Below are 19052 nucleotides of genomic sequence, written 5' to 3' on the forward strand. Positions count from 1 at the left end.
AAAGAGCATGGTGGGGAGAAGAGAGACAAGGAAAGGGAGACAGCTCAGTCAATAATGTGTTGGCCAGACAAACATGAAGACTTGGGTTTGGACCCCAGGACCCACACAGAAAAGCTGGGTGTGGATGTGCATTGTGTGATGTCAGGGCTGAGGGTGGAGACAGAGGACATGAAGGTCCACTGGCAAGTCAGTTTGGTGAGTCACTGATCTCTAGGTGCAATGGGCAACTTTGTCTCAACAGGAAAGTGGAGAGCGATTGAGGAAGATACTGGAGATCAATCATTGTCTTCTAAAACCTTGAGCATACAAGTGCGGGCATCCACCTCCCACATCACACAGACACCCAGAGAATTACTACATCTCTAAAAAGGTTGGACCAACAGATGAACGGAGACGTTTGTCCTCCGTGACAGACAGAGAAGGCTTCAGTTGAGAGACTTACAGTTATAAACATTGCGGCAGGCTTTTCTTTCTTCTGGCTTCGTATCAGTGGGGCATAAGTGGCTGGGTTGGTCTTCATTAGTTAAACACTGCACAGATCTATGCATGACTCCTATGCCGCAGGACACTGAGCACTGGAGGGAAGAGGAGAGTCAGCGGGTGGCTCTGGAGCCTGAGAGATATGAGCATCTGGTGACATGAAGCTCGGAGTCCTGGGCTGTGTAACATATATTTACATATATACGAAACATACATATATCTCTCTATATAATACACATTTCTATATAAAACATTGATACACATGGGCCTTACTGTAGTGATCTATACACTGTCCCCCATTTAAACTGCATAGTAACCCCATGAGATAGTACCACCATTACTTGTTTTACAAATGGAAGACTTGCGCTCCGATTAAGGAATGTGGCCAAGGTCCTCATGAACTTGGGGTTCGAATCCTAATGACTTTCGTCACACCACACACTTTTGCCTGAGAGCTTCATAGCCCCGACCCAGAAGACTATGGCAGCGGGTTTTCCAAACATACTCAATTTTTACTTCTGTTTTGTGTCCTGAGTAGACACAGTTCTCTCTACGGAAACTGACTAAAGCTCATTGTCTTCAACAATGGAAGCAACCAAAATGCATCTCTTGTAAGATGTCAGATTTGAAAGGCTTGTCTGGGGGAAAAAAAAAGTGTAGTAAGAATGTAGAAAAAAAGTAGGAAAATGTAACATAAAACCAGCCGCAATAATCTAAATGCTTTTGATATATTTACTCATTTCATCTTCATTGCCGTCCAGTATATAAATGAAAAACTGGAGGACAAACCTTGGCAACTTGCAGTTTCCTTGGATGAAGCAAGATGAATTTTTAGCTATTTGGATTTAGAAAACCAGGTCTCTTTCTATAAGCCGTGCCAAGTTGTAAGCAGGCACGAGGGTTCAGAGAAGGTTTGAGACTTCAGAGTTGACAACCCAAGCCCCCTACTTACACTGCCCCAGTTGCCAACTCTCCAGGTGGCCGAGACAGGACAGTCCCTCAAGTAGCAGGGATGGACGCTGGGCGGCTGGGCGCCTGGGCAGTTCACTGTGGTTTGGTAGCTGTATTCATAATTCTCCTTGCCGGTATAAATCTCACTGCAGGAGACCAGCCTTTGCCTGTAGCCCTTTCCACAGGTCACTGAGCACTGAGAAGAGAGGGGTTGAGAGGGGATGTGTCAGAGATTTCCCACGGCGGTCAGAGAAGGCCGCCATTCTCCACACCAAGTTTGCTCTCCTGAGGAAGCTGCAGAATGCTCTCTCTTACCTATCTGCTCATCTCAGGCCACAGCAAGCGTCACAGGACACTTCCCAAACCATGGCTTCACTGGGCAGGCATCTCAAAACCCTTCTTTCTCTGGGGCTCCCAGAGAAGGAAAAGATACCCATCTGCCACCAACACCCACCTTCTTTCTAGACCTCTAAGACCACATCAGAAACCCATCAAATGTGGAAGGGAAAAGGAGCCTGCAGTCAACTTGCGAGTCACACTCTCAGAGGTCCCCTGCTCTCTGTGAGACTGTTTCGTACATCCATCTTCCCCCCCAGTTTCTCCTCTCTCCCTAGCCACCAATTAGTATTTGGGCACTAAGCCACCTCTCTGCTTTCTTTTCTTCGAAAGCGTGTCATTGCCTACTCTTATTTTAAGTATATGGCAAAAGATGAAACAAGAAGATAATGACAGGCCAATATCCCAGATGGAAACAGACACAAAAAATTATTAGCTAAATACTTGCAAACTAAGTTCTTGAATATATCAAAAATACCACTTATCATGATCAAGTTGGCTTCATTCCAGAGACACAGAGACGGTTTAACATACGTAAATCCACAAATGCAATTCATCACATAAATTAACTCAAAGATAGAAACCAGGTGATCCTCTCAGTAGATGTAGAAAAGGCCATTAACATAAATCCAAAATCCATTCGTGACAAAAGCCACAAAGCGTCTATGAGTTGCGGGAACACACTAACACAATTGACCTATAGCCAAACTCATTCACTGGAGAAACTCCAATTGTTTCTTCTAAGATGAGGAACAGGAGAAGGCTATGCAGTCTCTCTACTTGGTAGAATGCTTGAAGCCTGAATTAGAGTGATAGATAAAGGAGAGAAATAGAAAAAGGAGTAAAGACATCCCTATCTATAGACAAGATGATTCTACACATTAAAAACTCCAAAGACCTCACCAGAAAATGCTGCAGGCTGATAAAATCATACAGCAAGATGGCAGGATACCAGATAAACAAAAAAACCAGTAGCCTTCCTGTATATCAGTGACAAACATGGAAAGGGAAACCAGGAAAACAATCCCGTGTACCTCATCCTCTAGAAACAAACTGACCGTGAAATAAAGCTAAAGAAGGCAGTAGGAGATCTCCACAGTAGAACTTTAAAGCACTGAAGGAACAAACAGAGGAGGATGTCAGAAGATGGGAAGAACTCTCATGGGTTGGATTAATACTAGGAAAATAGCCATCCTACCAAAAACAATCTATAGATTCAGTGCAGTCCCCATCAAAATGCCAATGTCATTCCTTGAGGAAATAAAGATAAAAATTCATGAAAGCACCAATGAGCCAAAGAACTCCTTAGAGGAAAGAACAATGCTGGAGGAGTCGTCATGTCCGACTTCGAATCATACCAGGGAGCCAGAGTAATAAAGTCAACATGGTACTGACACAGAGCCAGACAGGTAGATCAATGGACTAGAATAGAGCAGTGGTTCTCACCCTTCCTCATGCTGCAACCCTTTAACATAGTTTCTCAGGTTGTGGTGACTCCCAACCCTAAAATTACTTGTTGCTACTTCATAATTGTAATTTTGCTGCTGTTATTAGTCTGATATGCAGGATACCTGATATGTGACCCCTAAGGGATCGCAACCCACAGGTTGAGAACCGCTGGGATAGAGTGTATACATACACACCACACAGCTCTAGCCTCAAGATGTCAAAAGTACACATTAGTAAGATAGCAGCCTGTACAGAAGATGGTACTGAGAAAACAGCATTTTTATGGGTTAGGTGAATGAAACTAGACCCCCCATCACTCCCTTTGCACATAATCAAATCCTATTTCAATGACCTTAATGTAAGACTCTAAACTCTACAACTAGTATAGGAAAGATTAAGGGAAAAAAAAACACACTCCAAAATATAGACATAGATAAAGACTTTCTGACCAGGAGTCCAATCACTCAGAAAATAAGTCCAACAATCAGACCTCATAGAATTAAAACATTGTACAGCAAAGGAAACTGTTAATTGAGTTAAGGGACAGTCTATAAGATGGGAGAAAATGTTTGTCAGCTATACATTTGACAAAGGATTACTATAAAGACATATAAAGAATTTTAAAAAAATTTAAAAACTCAAAACTTAATTAAAAATGGCCTCTGGATCTGAACAAATAATTTTCAAAGAAAAAGTATGGTCAGGGGAGTGGTGCCACATATCTTTAATCCCAGCAATCAAGAGGCAGAGGTGGGTGGATCTCTGAGTTTAAGACCAGCCTGGTCTACAAAGTGAGTTGCAGGAAAACCACTTTGCAGAGAAACCCTGTCTTGAAAAAACAACCAACTAACCAACCAACCAACCAAACAAACAAACAAATGTAACATTTTAAAAATGTTCAGCCTGTAAACATTTTTAAAATGTTCAGCATCATTTGCTATGAGGGAAATGCATATTAAAAGTTTGTGAGTTCATCTCTCCCTGTCAGAATCCCTACTATATGTAAACAAATACTGGCAAAGGTATAGAAATGGAAACAGCTTACTCACTGTGGGAGGTAAACTGATGTACCTACTATGGAAACCAATGCAGAAGTTTCCCCTAAAACCAAAATCTAGAACAACCAGATACGCTGTTCTGGAAATATAGCCCTAGAACTCTATATTCTACTACCCAGATATTTGCATATTTATTGCAGCTCTATGCACAATAAATAGGAATGGGATCGGCTTAAGTGTTCATCAACTGAAGAATGGATAACGAAGATGTGGAGCAAAGGCTGGAGAGATGGCGTCTCCTTTTTTTTAAAAGACTTGTTTATCTTATGCATGTGAGTATACTGTTGCTCTCTTCAGACACACCAGAGGAGAGCATCAGATCCCATTACAGATGGTTGTAAGCTACCACATGGTTGCTAGGAATTGAGCATAGGACCTTTGGAAGAGCAGTCTGTGCTCTTAACCACTGAGCCATCTCTCAAGCCCTGAGAGATGGCTTCTTGATTAGACACATGCTCCCACAGAGGGCCTGAGTTTGATTCCCAACACCCACATCAGGTGGCTCACAATCATCTCTGCAACTCCAGTTTTGTCATACCTGACATCTTCTTTTGGCCTCATTGAATACTGCACTGAGGTGCACAGCCTCGCACAGACCCATACATATATACATAATAAAGAATAAAATCTTTAAAAAATACAGTGCACATACACAATGAAACTTAATCCAGCCATTCATAAACATGAAATTATTAAATCTTCAGGAAAATGGACAGAGTTGGAAAACTGTCTGTTCAGTGAGGTAACCCAGACTCAAAATGTCAAACACTGCATGGTCTCTTTCATTTGCAGGTTCCAGCTGCTAATTTCTACATATGTATGTTTATGTGGGAGTGAGTATGTGGGGAAGCCAGGAAACTAGAAAGAGACCATGGTGGGGGTGGAGTAGGATGGTTGAGAGTGGAGCAGGGGAGGGTACTAGAACTCCTGAAAGCAGCAGGAGGGATACTGGGGAGCGTGACTTAAGTGGAGAGGGTGGGCAGAGCAGGGAGAGGAGAGAGGGTGGTTTGAGGGGTCAGTGAGAGCTAAGGACATACGGAAAAGTTGCAAGTGTGATAATTGGTAAGCCAACTAAAAAGTAAAGCTAAAATTTTACTAAAAACAGTTTCCTGAATAGGTGGGTAAAGTGGACCTCACAAACCACAGATTAAAAACTGAAATCTCAATGATGGGGTGGGCTACCTCCCTGTGAGCTTTTGGTCAGGGAGATTTCCAAGACCCATGCCCTCCTCCCCACCCCCAAAGTAAAACAATACAGGCAATCGTTGCTGCGGTCGGTTGCCACCATACACTTTGGCTGCAGGGCCTAGGGAAACCAAGCTGGCATCGGGCTGGAAGCTTCCTCCCCTTTCCACCGTGATGGAATGTGCTCTGCAGGTGAGGAGAATTGCCAGCAACAGTTTTACTCAGACACTGCCAGCTTGCCACTTGGGCATCAGTGGACGTGACGCGATGTCAATTGCCTTTTAAATAATTACATTTATGTCCCTGGCTTAGTGCAGCTGTCAGCTCTGGTGAGAGATGCTGCTTCTTGCAGTAATTACAGAGACTCATGACTGGGCAAAGCTGAAAATAAGACTGTTAGGTGCTCAGCCACAAATAAGACATCCTATGACCCCTTCCACGGCTCAGGTAAGATTGTGGAAGACAGGGCAGAACGGAAGGAATGTTAGGGCCAGAGGAGGAGGAGAGTTTCTTGGAGCCTTCTGGGCATGGTATGGCTGTGGCACTCTTGAGTGCATAGAAGCTCTGGTGACCTGTATTAGAGTTTCAGGAGATTGAGCCAACCAGCTTCTGGTGACGTAAAGGAGGAGGAGCTCACAAGCCCCGCCCCTCTCTGAGGAGCTGTACAAAATTAATGCTTGGTCAGAGAGAGAGAAACATTTTCTTCAGTGGTGTAGCCCAACATTTACTTCTGTAAACAACTTCTCATCCACACTCCTGTTAGCAATACTAATGAAACTCTAACCACACGCTCGCTCGCTCGCACGCACGCACGCACGCATGCACGCAGTAGAAGAGGGACTAGCAAAGAAGGGAATCGTGGGGATAGGAGAGGGCAAGAGAGGCTCATTGCATGAAATTTTCATAGTGATGCCCATTATGGTGTATAATTAACATATGCTAATAGTAATAATAAATTAAAGCTAAGTTATAGTCCATGACATTCAGATGACACTTCTAGGCAGTGGCATTGAATAAGTGCCATTCTTTGTAAAGGCACTGTGCAAATGTAGAGTGGGGTCAGTCTTCTCTATACCTCTTCCCCAGACCTCGGGCTCTGCAGGACATGGAAGTAGTATGTCACATGCATGTCATGTTTTTCAGGGGAGAAGGACCAATATTCATTAATCCTTGAGGATATTTAAAAATCACCATGTCTGCCTGGCATCTCTTGCCCTGCTGCTTTAAGCCACTCCATTTTCTTTTCCTTTAGCCTTCCTGGGCGGGCCTTGAAGAAATCCTAGCAACAAGCTAGAAGAAAGTCAGCCAGAGGCATGCTGAGCATCTCCGAGCCCTCCCCCCGCCCCCCCAGCTGGCTGGAGACCTGGAAATGGGCCATCCTTATTTCTTCCTTCGTTGGCTGCTGCTGCTGCTCACACGCTGGAAGACCCAGCTGACTCCTGGCCAGGGCACTTTAGGCTACCCCAGTGTGTCAGTGTAGAGCAATGTTGACAAGCTCTGCCTAACTGAGCTGTGGGTGTTCTAGAGGGTATGACCTCATGCCTTCATGGTCTCGGTCTGTACTGACTTCCCTAGGGCTATATCCAGAGAAAGCAGATGCTGAGACCCCAGCCCCTAGAAAGCAAAAGCAAAAGTGGCATGCCCGATAGCTGTACATCTCAAGGAAACACACATTTGCTGATGAACCTGATCCAAAAACATGGTCAGAGGCCTTGAGACCCCTGAGAAGCATCCAGTACAACTCAACACTAAGGGCCAGTTGACAACGGTGATAGGAAAGAGTTGATGGCTTCCAGCTCCTCCCACGCTGCTAGGCCAGGGTTTTGAAGTTGTGTGGTAAAGTAGACTCCACATGCTGTGGCCTTATGTGTAAAGCTCACCATGGGTAACTTTTCATTTGTCTGACTTGACTGCAACAACAAAGGAAGACAAACACGCGTGTGTTCACCAGGACTGTATTTCAGGCTTCCTGTTGAACTCACACATGTTCCTTACAACTCCCCTTCACATATCTGTCCTAGGCTTGACACACTCAGGTAGGGCGAACGCTGAACAAAACACAAAGAACTCTGACAAAGCAAAGTTCTGAGTGGGGGAATGCCTTGCAGTGGCTCTAGCATCTTCAAACACAGTTTCTAGGAGCTGTTCTAGGGCCAGCCTCTCCCTTGCAGCCCCTGGCCCTGTGCTGTTGTTCTTGTGCTTGTCCCCAAATCTGTTTCCAATCATTTGCTATAAAAAAATATGCAGGTTTAATTTCAATCTGTAGCATACTTGAAACCCTGTGGAACTGTGGGAAGCTATGTTCCAAAAGATGTTCTTCGGGGCCTGAGGAGACATCCCAGTGAGTAATGTGCTTGCTGTGTAATTAAAGGGAGTTAAGTTTGGTTCCCAGAACCCTGGCAGAAGAAGCCAGCAGTGGTGGCATGCACATGAAATCCCAGCACTCTGAAGGCAGAGATCTGTGGATCTATGAGGCTTTCTGTCCAGCCAGCCTAGCCTACTTGGTGGCTTCTAGTGTAATAAGAAGCCTGGTGTCTAAAACTGGCATACATGCACACAAACACTAGGCCATGCTCTCTCTCGTCTGTTGATGATTGAGGTTTGATTAAGGTCGCACACAGGTATAGCATGACTCTCAGAAAGAGACCAAAAGTCTCTTAGCATAATAAAGCCCCAGATAATTGGCTAACCAAGAGGAAGATGTCAGTCTTGACTGAGTGGGAGGCACAGCAACTTCAGCCAGAGGAACCAGAGCCAAGAAGAGGAATCTGCTAGGAGGCAGAAGGCTGGAAAGACACAGAGACAAAGAGACCTGTGGATGGGCAGAAGGAGGGTGGCAGGGAGAGCTCTCCCCATCCTGAGAGCCAGGGGAGGTGAGTCTCTTGAAATAGCTAGAAGTTGGAGCCCATGTCTGACAAGGAGCAGAAGAACAAAGGGATGAGAAGAGAGGAAGTATATCCATGGACCCTTCCCACACTTCCCTTGCTGGGTCTGAGTGCTTGGAAGCCTTGCCTTAAGCCAGTCCATGAATTTTCTGGACACTCATCTGGACTCATCTGTTCCTGGCCAGCAACTGTATAAATGCATATTCTAATGTTTTTTCTTCACTGTGTGTGTGTTTGTGTGTGCATGCATGCGTGTGCACACATGATCATGGGTACAGATGTAGCAGCTAAAGTTCAATGCTGGATGCTTTTTTCCATCACTGTCTCATAGTTTTTGAAAGGTTTCTCACTGAACTTTGAACTCACTGGCTAGGCTGGATGGCCAGTGGGATCTGGGGAGAACTCTCTGCTGCTGCCTATAAGCTCTGGAATTGCAGATATGTGTTGGCATGCCTGGCTTTTCACATGAGTCTTGGGGGTTTGAACTTAGGTTCTCATGCGTACACAGCAAGCATTGTATCTACTAAGCCATCTCCCTTCACTGTTTAAGGGCTCTTCTTGCTATCTGGAGACACGTGAGTCATGGCAGAGCAGGGCCCTTTATTCTAGAACTCTAGAATTCAGACATATAAGTGTGTTCTGTGGTCAGGTCCAGTTAACTGTCCATCACTTTGTAATGACCCTGGACACCACCTACCAGATACAAGAAATAGCCCTCTGTCATAGCTGTGACAACCAGACATGTCTCCTAACATTGACAAATGTCTTCCAGTAGGACAAAAATCAGCGCCGTAGAGTACAGGATGAGGGGACATGGTTGGAAAAGACTCTTTGGACCGATTTGAATACAGACACAGTTCAACACACATCAACTATATCATCTAGGGGCAAATGCTCATGTCATTTGAGGGAGAACTTTCTGGTCTGTATGGAGAGACCCCATGCAAACATGTATGTTACCTACCATCTCTGTCCCCTCTACTGTGAACCAAGGTGTTTCCACTTTGAATCTGGGTGTTCTTTTTGGGCAACTGTAATGCTTCTGAAGTTTAGATCTTTTAGTACTTTAGTGCTTTGAAAATACCAATAGCTGAAGATCAGATAATCGTGCTGTTATTGGTATTGTTTTATTAATAACTAAAGGTGTCTACGTAGGCATTGCCCTCAGGGGCCCATAGGGAAAATAAAGGCTTGAGAGTCGTTAGATATCACAGAACATTCTTTGGTTTTGCTGGAACCAAGGTGCTTAAATGGACAACCCATACCTGGCTTGCAGGAAACATTTGGGTTTGCCTATACATTGGTTTCAAATAGAAATGTTAGGCCTCCTTTCCAAGTGAAGAGACTACATATCAAAGTCCAGACTTTGGTCCTCTTTTTGGAGAATTCCAGGTGGGGAATGGTGGATTCATGTTTGTGGACAACTATTACTACCACAAAAGAAGAGTGTCTGGTCATATGGACCAACTTATTACAGTCCCTACCTCTACCTAGGTAATACCTACCCTAAGGTATTATCTTTATTTTTTTTAGTGTGTGTATATGTTTGTTTGTATATGATCTGTGTTTGTCTAGGTGTGCGCTGAAGTTCATTTGTGTGACTGTGGTGTGCACATACCACAGGGTATGTGTTGGTATCTATTCTCACCTTCCACCTTGCTTAGAGACCGGGTCTCTATCTTGTCCTTCCTCTGCATACAACAGGCTCTGTGGACCACAGGTTTATAAGCATCCCCTTTCCTTTACTTCCCATCTCCCAGTAGGGGTGCTGAGGTTACACATGCTCAAGTTATGATGCCCAACTTCTATAGGCTCTGGGGATTTGAACTCAGGCCCTCATGCTGGCACTGCAAACACTTTTATTCACTCAGCTTTCTCCCTAGCCTCAAGATACAACCTTCTGCTGTCAACTAAAGGTGTCTTATGAATTATCAGTCCCTGTTATAATTCCCTTTTTATCACTATTAAAAGAAAATCAAGGTGTCTCACAGAATGCAGAACTCAGGGAACTTGGCATTGGGTGAGAACCCATGATTTTCAGAAGTAGACCTGGAAGGTAGGTTTCCTGTCCCATTATTCTGCTGCTCCTACACTGAAGGCACCACAGATTCCCCAGAACAGTACCTCAGACCATTCTCCTGTGATCCACACGTACTCGCAGGGCTGTAGGCTGCAGCTCTCACGGTCTGGAGGCCGCTGGTCTGAGTCACAGTGTGTGCTGTGCACCTCACTTTGGTCCTCTGCTACGCATACCACCTGCCGGTACCGGGAGCCTTCGCCACACGTCTTGGTACACTGCAAGAGACAAATAAGGTGGGGGGTGAGATGAAGCCTCACACAGCTCCAAGCCCTTATTCTTTCAGTCAGTCTGATGGCTTAGCCAGACAGCTGTTAAAGTGCAAGATCTCTAAGTGTTGACTGTTTCTATCTCAGCGCCCGACAACTTTATCCCTAGCATAGGGGCGGGTTTCCCAGGCATGTCTGTCTGAATGAGGAAACGAAAGGGTGAATGAACAAACACCAAGTTGGATGAGGCCTTTTTGTTTGTTTGTTTTACCTCAACAGTCACTCAAACATTGAATCTGTGGCCAGAGATGCAGAGTAGCAGTGGAGCACTCGCTTAGCCTGTGTAAGACTCTGGGTGCACTCTTTATTACTGACAAAAACAAAAACAAAACATAGGAAGTAAAGGAGGAGGGGGAGAGAAAAATTGAGAAAGGGAGGAAGAGAAAGATATGAAGAATGGAAGGAGAAAGAGAGGGAGGAAAGAGAAGGAGAACAGGAGAAGGAAGGAAGTATGAGGGGAGACAGAGGGAAGGAAACACCAGGCATGGGGGCACACACCTTTAGTTCCAGCACTTAGGAGGCAGAGATAGGCAGATTGCTGAGTTTGAAGCTAGCCTGGTCTATATATAGCAAGTTCCAGGACAGTCAGGGCTACACAGAGAAACCCTGTCTGAAAAAGAAAAAAGAAGAGGAGGAGGAAGAGGAGAAGGAGGAGGAGGAGGAGGAGGAGGAGGAGGAGGAGGAGGAGGAGGAGGAGGAAAAGCAAGGAAGAAAAAGTGAGAGTGGAGGAGAGAGGAGGGGAAAGAAAGGGAGGGAAGAAAGGGAAGGAGAGGGGAGAAAAGGGGAGGAGAGGGGAGGGGAGGAGTAAAGAGGGGAGTGGAGAGGAGAGGAGAGGCAAGGTGAGGAGAGGTGAGGAGCCTGAGGTCTGGCTGGTGACCTGCTCTCAACTCTAGTTTCCCAGCAAATATTCACCCAGTTCCAATTGAAAGTAGGTCCTGATGGCCAAGGGTGGCCATAATCAGGATTTCCCTCATTCTCAGGAAGAAGCTATTTGAGCAGGAAGGATAGACAAGGGGTGTAAAGGGTGACAGCTGGGCAGTGTGACAGAGCAGAGACGATCTTTTCCAAGTCTTAGTCGAAGAAGAACTGGAACAGTTCGAGCCTAAGCCACACCTGAGCCCTGCCACACCTGATTACTCCCGTGACCCAGCAAAGGAAAACAGAACAGGTGGAATGGTTTTTTTCCAACAGCAAACTCAACTTGGAACGTAGACTTCTGTCATCTGCTTGGTCACCAAAGCCTGCCCAAAGCTTTGCTGTCACTTGGCATTCTAAGTCTGGACTACTTCAGAAAGCCGCAGGGGAGAGGCTGATGTCTCTGCCACGAGAGCTGCAGGGGAGTCTTTTGCCTGGGGATTGGGTGCCTGTTGTCCTGGCTTTTAGAACATCAGCAAGCTTTGGGTGTGTTGTTAGCATTCTGCCCTTCAGAACTCCTCATTTTAAGCTCTGCAAAGAGAGTACAGACCCCTCTCTTTTTATGCGTAATGGCAGTGTCTTATTTATGCTTTCTATTGCTGTGAAGAAGCACCATTTCCAAAACCGCTTCCTTTCTTGCAGAGGAAAGGGTTTCTTTGGCTAACACGTCCACATCACTGCTCATCATTGAAGACTGCCAGGACAGGAACTCACTCAGGACAGGAACCGGGAGACAGGAGCTGATGCAGAGGTCATGAAGGGGTGCTGCTTTTACTAGCTTACGTTCCATGGCTTGCTCAGTCTGCTTTCTTATAGAACTCAGGACCACCAGCAAAGGGTTGGCACTACCCATGATAGTCTGGGCCCTCTCCTATCATTCACTAATTAAGAAAATGCCCACAGCCTAATATAAACAGATGCATTTTCTCAACTGAGGTTCCTTGCTCTCAAATGACTCTAGCCATGTCAAGTTGACATAAAACTAGTCAGCACAGGCAGGAATTCTCTTTTATTTTCTTTGCCTCAAAGGCAATTGAGTTTGAGACACAGCTTCACTCTGAAATGTCTTCCCCAATGTACTCTCTATCTATTATATGTGTGCATGATTTAAAAATGGAGGGGGAGGGAGGCACAATACAAGGGCTAAGAAATGGCTCAGTGGCAAACACATTCTGCATGCAAGCATGAAGACCTGAATTTGAATTTTCAGAACCTATGTAAAAGCTGGAGGAATCGTGTGAGTATATGTAATCCCAGCACCCCTATGGGGTAAATGGGAAATGGGACAGGAAGATTCTGGGAGCTAGAGAGTCATCTAGCTGAGCATACACAGCAGAGAACAACTCAGGGTTCTCTCAAAAAAAGATAATGTTTGTCTTCTGAGCACCTCATATGTGCATGTCTCCCAAATACTCTCATTCATACACAAGAACGCACATATGTATGCACACACATGCACATACATCAATAATGGAAAAAGAAAGAACTGTTTCTTAAACCTGCCATCTAACCATCTTACAATGTCAATTCAATGACCCTGAATGCAAGGCTGTGCAGCCCTTGCTATGATCCAGTTGACAGAACATTTTCATCACTTCAATCTGTCTCCATGACGCTGTCATTCTTCTTGCCTCCCTCTCCCAGACCCTAGCAACTATGTCCATGCTTGCTGTACCCATGGATTTGCTGATTCTGGGGATTTTACATTCGAGACCCATCCAGTATGTGCCCTTTTCTGCTAGGATTCTCTCACTTAGCACAGTGTCTCCTAAGTTCTTCCAACTTGGAGCATGTCTTGTACTTCACCACTCTTCAAGGGTGATAGTCCAATGTGTGGATATGCCACACTTCATGCATTCACTCCTCTGTTAATGAGTATGTGGTGGTTGCCCTTCCAGCTACTGTGAATGAGTCTATTAGGGACATTCAGACAGCAATGCGAACACTCGATTTCAATTCAAGTAAGTCAGTTCCTAGCAATGAAGTTGTTAGAGCATATGACAGCACCCTCCATCTTTCATGAGTCATTGTTCTTTTTAGGAAGCAAAAGATACATGCTTGGTCATCCCAGTAGCTTTATCATTGGATTCTTAAAAGTCTAGTTGCTTGGAGGCAAACTTTCATAGCTGGCTTGTTACCAATCCATTTCTAGAACCACCAATATGACCTGAATCCCCAGTATGATGAGAAGACACTAAACCACTTTAAACTAGTGGGAAGCAGCCAGGCCTGGTTCCCTGGTTCAAGCTTTAGGATTTAGGAGTTTTAGGTCTTCCTTGAAGTAAACTGGCAGCTAATAGGGAGTTATAATGTTTTGCTGAACATTAAAAACCATGCAGACCTCCGAAGAAGGAACCTTTTCCATAGGGGAAAAAATAATTTCTTGGAAAATTAGGTCTTAGGAACATCAAAATCACAGCTAAACCTAAATGAAATCCTGCCACGTCCAAGTACATTCTCACTAATCCGTAAGGCTCGAATCAGTGTCAGCAAGTAACAGCTCCCAGCAGAAATATCGGGGTTCTTCAACAGTTTCTGCTCATTAAGTATTTTCTTCCCATCTTGAAGAATAGTTAACTCTTATAAAAACTGTTTTGACAGGGGCAGGGAATTGCACTGAGAAAACTTACCCAGAATAAAACTTTCTGGGAAATTAAAATTTAAACCAGGTAAATAATTGATGTCTTTCATGTTCTGAAAAGCATGTGATGAAGGTTTTTTTCCTCCTGGAAACCTAAGTCTTAGCAAAGTCATGGGGAAAGTAAATCCAGCCCATGCTATTGGGGTGCTTCAGCTCTGGGGTGCTTCAGTTCTGGGGTGTTTCAGCTCTGGTGAATGCTACCTCCCTTCTCCTCAATAATCCACAACACCTTTTATCCTGGAATATCATCAGACTGTTCTAAGAAAATGGAACTTTTGAGCCACTTCATTTAAATTTGCAGAAAGTTTTCTGGGTTTCATTAAGGTTTCTGAATCAATAAAGCAACAAGCAGATAAATGGCCAGCTAACAGCACTGCCTCGGTGTAGCTCAGCATGACTTAGATGCAGAAAGGAAATAGTCACAGTGCCAGATTAAACAGGCTAGCACATCCATTGTCCTGCAGGGTGCATGCCTTCCCGGGTACGGGTGCTGAAACTATCTAGAAATAACTTTCAAAATTGGAGGACAAGGAAAACCTAAAATAAATCCCTAAGGTTCTATTTTCCTTCAACAGGTTGATTGGCTTTAGGTTGATGGTCTAACTAGGATCGTTCAATGCAACCCTTAAACATTATAATAAACACATATTTTGTCATGATTTCCTAACCATGGGAAAGAACATTGGACATTCACAGGTTCTGCCTTTTAAAGGACATTCCCCAAGGATGACAGAATTTGTCATTTCTGGTATCAGATTACTGTTGTTGGGAAGCATATGGGCAGATGAATCTCAGACCCAAAAGGGGAAGTTAGTAACACTGAGTTGCCTCTTCTGGGTTTTTATGTCCCAAGGAAAGGCAAGGACAAATGGATTCATTTACTGTTGTTGAAAAGAAAGAAAAAGCAGCCATTTGTATGGAAAATGAATGCAGAGACACTCCTGTGGAGGTATTCTTTAACTCTTAAGTTCATCTGACTCACATTTGCAATGGGCAGGAGCCCATTGTTGTGAATTAGAAGACAGACAGCTTGATGGTTTCTAACTCTGGGTCTGTCCTTGCCTGACAGCCAGGGAGCCAGACACTCTCAGCTTGAGGCCTCACATGCCCCTTAGGTAACCACTGAGGCTTAATCCTAAGGGTCCCTTGTATAATCAAGTAAGTCTGCATGGATTCCAGAGGAGATAAAGTTACTGAGATAGAAGCCGTGTAGTAGGAAAGGGGAATGGTGCTGAAGGGTGTATGTGGCAGCTGATGAAAAGAGATGAAGGAGCAATGAGCTACCAGGGCCAGAAGAGGAGGGACTATCTCAAGACTTAGTAAGGATGGAGGTGAGCAGCTACAGCCTGTGTAGGGGTGAGGATTACAGCAGGTAGGGTTTGTACTTTTCAATTTTTTCACCTTATCCTTTCTCAGGATTGCAGGGCCTGACACCAAGGTCTTCTTATGGTAACCAAGTCCTCTCGGCTCCACCACTGAGTTATTACCAGCTCAGCTCTTTTTGGGACAGGGTCTTCCTATGTAGCTCTAGATAGCTTCACACTTGCCACCCTTCTGCCTTCTCATTGCTGAGATTGTGGGCATATGCCATCATGATACTTAGACTCAGGTATAGACTTTCACTTGCCACCCTCCTGCCTTCTCATTGCTGGGATTGTGGGCATATGCCATCATGATACTTAGATTCAGGTAAAGACTTTCAGATGATAGGATTTAAGGTTTGGGGATTTTAAAACAAAGCAAAGCAACAACAACAACAACAACACCCCCCCACACACACAAACTCCAAAATGCTCCTAATATCCAGCTCCTGGTACTTTTCAGGTGACTGAACGGGTAATAAAGGGTTAAGGTCTAACTCTGAACACACACAGGCCTCTCCACTCCCTGCTGTAAACACCATGAAAATCTTATCACTCAACTGACCAAGGAGTTGCTGCTCATTCCAATTGTTCTATTCTAAGGAGATGAACTTGGGAATCACCCTGCAGCTGAGTACAAGAAATGCTCTTAAACTTGAAATATGCTCAAAAGGGGCCCCGATTCCTGTTCTGGGCCAAACAGCAACAGATCGGGCAGTTCTACAAAGTCACAGCATGTTCATGGCCCTGTGACAAGAAAACACAGCAGCTGCTCTTCCAGAAAGAACATTTGCTAACTGATCCAGAAGATGCTGGAATGCCTTTATTCTTCAGTTGAAGAAGCAGGCACTGCCTATACCCCCACCCCTGCACCCCCTACCATCTTTTGTCCCTCCATTCATAAATTCAACTATTCAAAAGTATCTTATGTGCTGTAGGTACTGTGCTAGAGGCTGAAGAAATCCTGGAAAATGAAGTCCCTATCTTAAAAAGCTGCCAGTCTTTCTCATTGGCACAGAGACAGACATCCCTCTGAGCAGACTGGCCTTCCTACCATCCTTATGTCAGAGTAACCCAAAGGCACAGAGAATCTTGGTTTTAAAAGCAGGTGGGAATTGTAACCCAGGAGAGTGTGTAATACATTGAAACCAACTCTCCAAGAAGAGGCTTGTGACACCACCATGATGGGACCAAGGACATAAACTCTCACAGGACTCTGGGCCTCAAACTCTCTCCTTACATGCAAAAGCTCTGATGGGCTAGCCTATCTCAGCCTCTTGTTTATTCACAATAAGTGTGATAAAACAAGATTATATCAAAGAGTTAAGGAAGTAGTTCAATGGGTCACTTCATGTAAAAGTACTCATCAAATGCCTTGTTCATTGCTTAGTAAATGCTATGTTCTCTTATGCTTGGTATCACCAGTGTGGAGCCTCTGACGTGGACAATTCCAAGAGAAGCTCCTCACTAGGTACCCATAGGCAAAGCTCTCCCTGGGACTGTGCAGCTCACAGTCTTTGCAACTGTGGGAAATATCCCCGATAATCATCTCAGGGCGAACACGTGAAAGTTGGGCTTCAGACAGATTTCCCAGTTGTTTCTTAATAGGAGAAGGGTGTCATTTGCTCCTGGGCCTAGTAGGAAATGCACCTTGATAAGTGACACTTAAGTGTCACCAACCTTAAGTGATGTGCCCCTAGAACATAAGCCTGTGCAGGGATGAGATCAGGTCAAATGGTGGCTGAGAGGTTGTGAGAAGAGACCAGAGGTAGACAGGAAGAGAGAAGGAGATTCGGGGGAGGCTGGGAGGTGCTGCATTGTGCAGTGAGCATCCCCTTACTGTTTGATGAGAACATCTTTGATCTCAAAAGTAGTCCTGCTACTGTAGGCAAGTGTGACTGAGATGCAGCGCTCTGCTGTGGTTATTTAAGATGGCTGCCCAGTGGTTTTCTACCTCTTCTCTGAGCCTTGGTGCTATGAGAACATCTCCAGTAGGCTCCCGCTGTGCCTTGTATGTGGGGAACACAAAGGGTTTGATGGGGCCCATTTCTCCCTTGCTGCCTTGAACTTTGCTCTCCCACACCAATCTGGTTCCTCTTCAAACTCTCCTCCTTGGGAGAAAGCACATTAGCAGAAGGGTAAATGCTAGATCCTGGTTTTTGTTTTTTGTTTTTGTTTTTTAAAAATCACTTACAGAGCTCATTCTCTCCAAGACTATGGTTAAGCTCTGCTAAATTTACTATATATAATCCCCATCAGGCCATATCCTCAAGTCATTGTTTTCTTCCTCACCCTCTTCCTACTCCTTTGAGACAGGGTCTCATTATGTAGCCTTGGCTGGCCTGGAACTTATTCAGATCTATCTGCTTCTGCCTCCTGCGTGCTGGGACTAAAGACATTCGTCATCACGCTTAAGTCTTTCTATATGGAACTTAATAGCAATATTTGAGGAAGGATTTCAAAAGGTCCACCTACATAGCCCATGCAAAGACAGAAGCATCGAGGCACACTTCTTGTGTGGTTTTCTACCTTATAGGATTCAGAAGGAATTGGGAATGGAGCCTGTGGTGCTCGTGATTGGCTTCTGAACTCTCAAATGCTGGCTGCAGCATAAGCAGTTAGCTTTGCCTTGTCTATGAGTACTTTCTCACCTCTTGATCTTTGCGACAGAGACACAGAGTTCATTATGGAGTGAAGATCAAGGTGGAGAAAACAGACAGGGATGAGTCTGAAGTAGGAATCCCAAAGATAGTCGAAAGTCTCAGTGAGTCAGAGAGATGAGTTAACCTCTTCTTTGTCTGACCCAGCCAGTCCTGAGACTGCAGTGGATGACAGATTAGTGTCCTTTCCAACTTCCTCAAAACAGCTCTACAAAGCTACTACCATTCCCATCCTACAGATGGCAAGCCAAGACTCAGAGAGATAAGAATTCTTGCTCTGAGTCACGTGGCTATTGATGGCACAGCTGAGATAGGGACCACAGTGATATTTTTCTAAGCATACAAGTTCCTGATAACCTATCTGGCTCAAGTTCAAATAATCTTAAACTTAACTGTGTTAGGTATTGTCCCAGATACTATCTGACAGAAGCAAGAGAAGTCTAGAAGGAAAACAAGCAACATGACCAAGCAGATGAAGAAGGAAGCGTTCCTAAAGAGATGAACCACTGTAGTAAGGAATGGATCCATTACCGGAAGGGACTGGGGAGAGCAGGGCTGGGAAGCCAATCCCAGAGGTGCAGAATACAGTAGGAAATCATAAAGATGAGAGATATCAAACAGGGTCATGGGTGGCTTCCTCTAGCTGCTAGATGTGGGGCCCTTGGACAACTGGCAAAGTCTGTCTGAATCTTAGTTTTACCACCTAAAACTAAAAACTAAACTCACCTCATCTAGGTGTCATCCAAAAGACAAAGTGAGAGGACGGACAGACAGAAAGCTCCCAG

The 19052-nt window shown here is 44.7% G+C and overlaps 1 protein-coding gene across 4 annotated transcripts in view; it reads right to left on the minus strand.

Annotated features, from left to right (window-relative positions):
• Positions 1-19052, minus strand: part of Adamts9 (a disintegrin-like and metallopeptidase (reprolysin type) with thrombospondin type 1 motif, 9) — a 171752-nt gene that overhangs the window by 23848 nt on the left and 128852 nt on the right. For all 4 annotated transcript variants that reach the window (XM_006505263.4, XM_006505261.4, XM_006505262.4 and 1 more), the window contains 3 exons: positions 10469-10639; positions 1433-1627; positions 443-575 (listed from right to left, as the gene is read on the minus strand). In XM_006505263.4, the coding sequence (XP_006505326.1) occupies positions 443-575; positions 1433-1627; positions 10469-10639 (499 nt within the window). The remainder of the gene's footprint in view (positions 1-442; positions 576-1432; positions 1628-10468; positions 10640-19052) is intronic.

Source organism: Mus musculus, chromosome 6, assembly GCF_000001635.26.
Source record: "Mus musculus strain C57BL/6J chromosome 6, GRCm38.p6 C57BL/6J".
Taxonomy (NCBI): domain Eukaryota; kingdom Metazoa; phylum Chordata; class Mammalia; order Rodentia; family Muridae; genus Mus; species Mus musculus.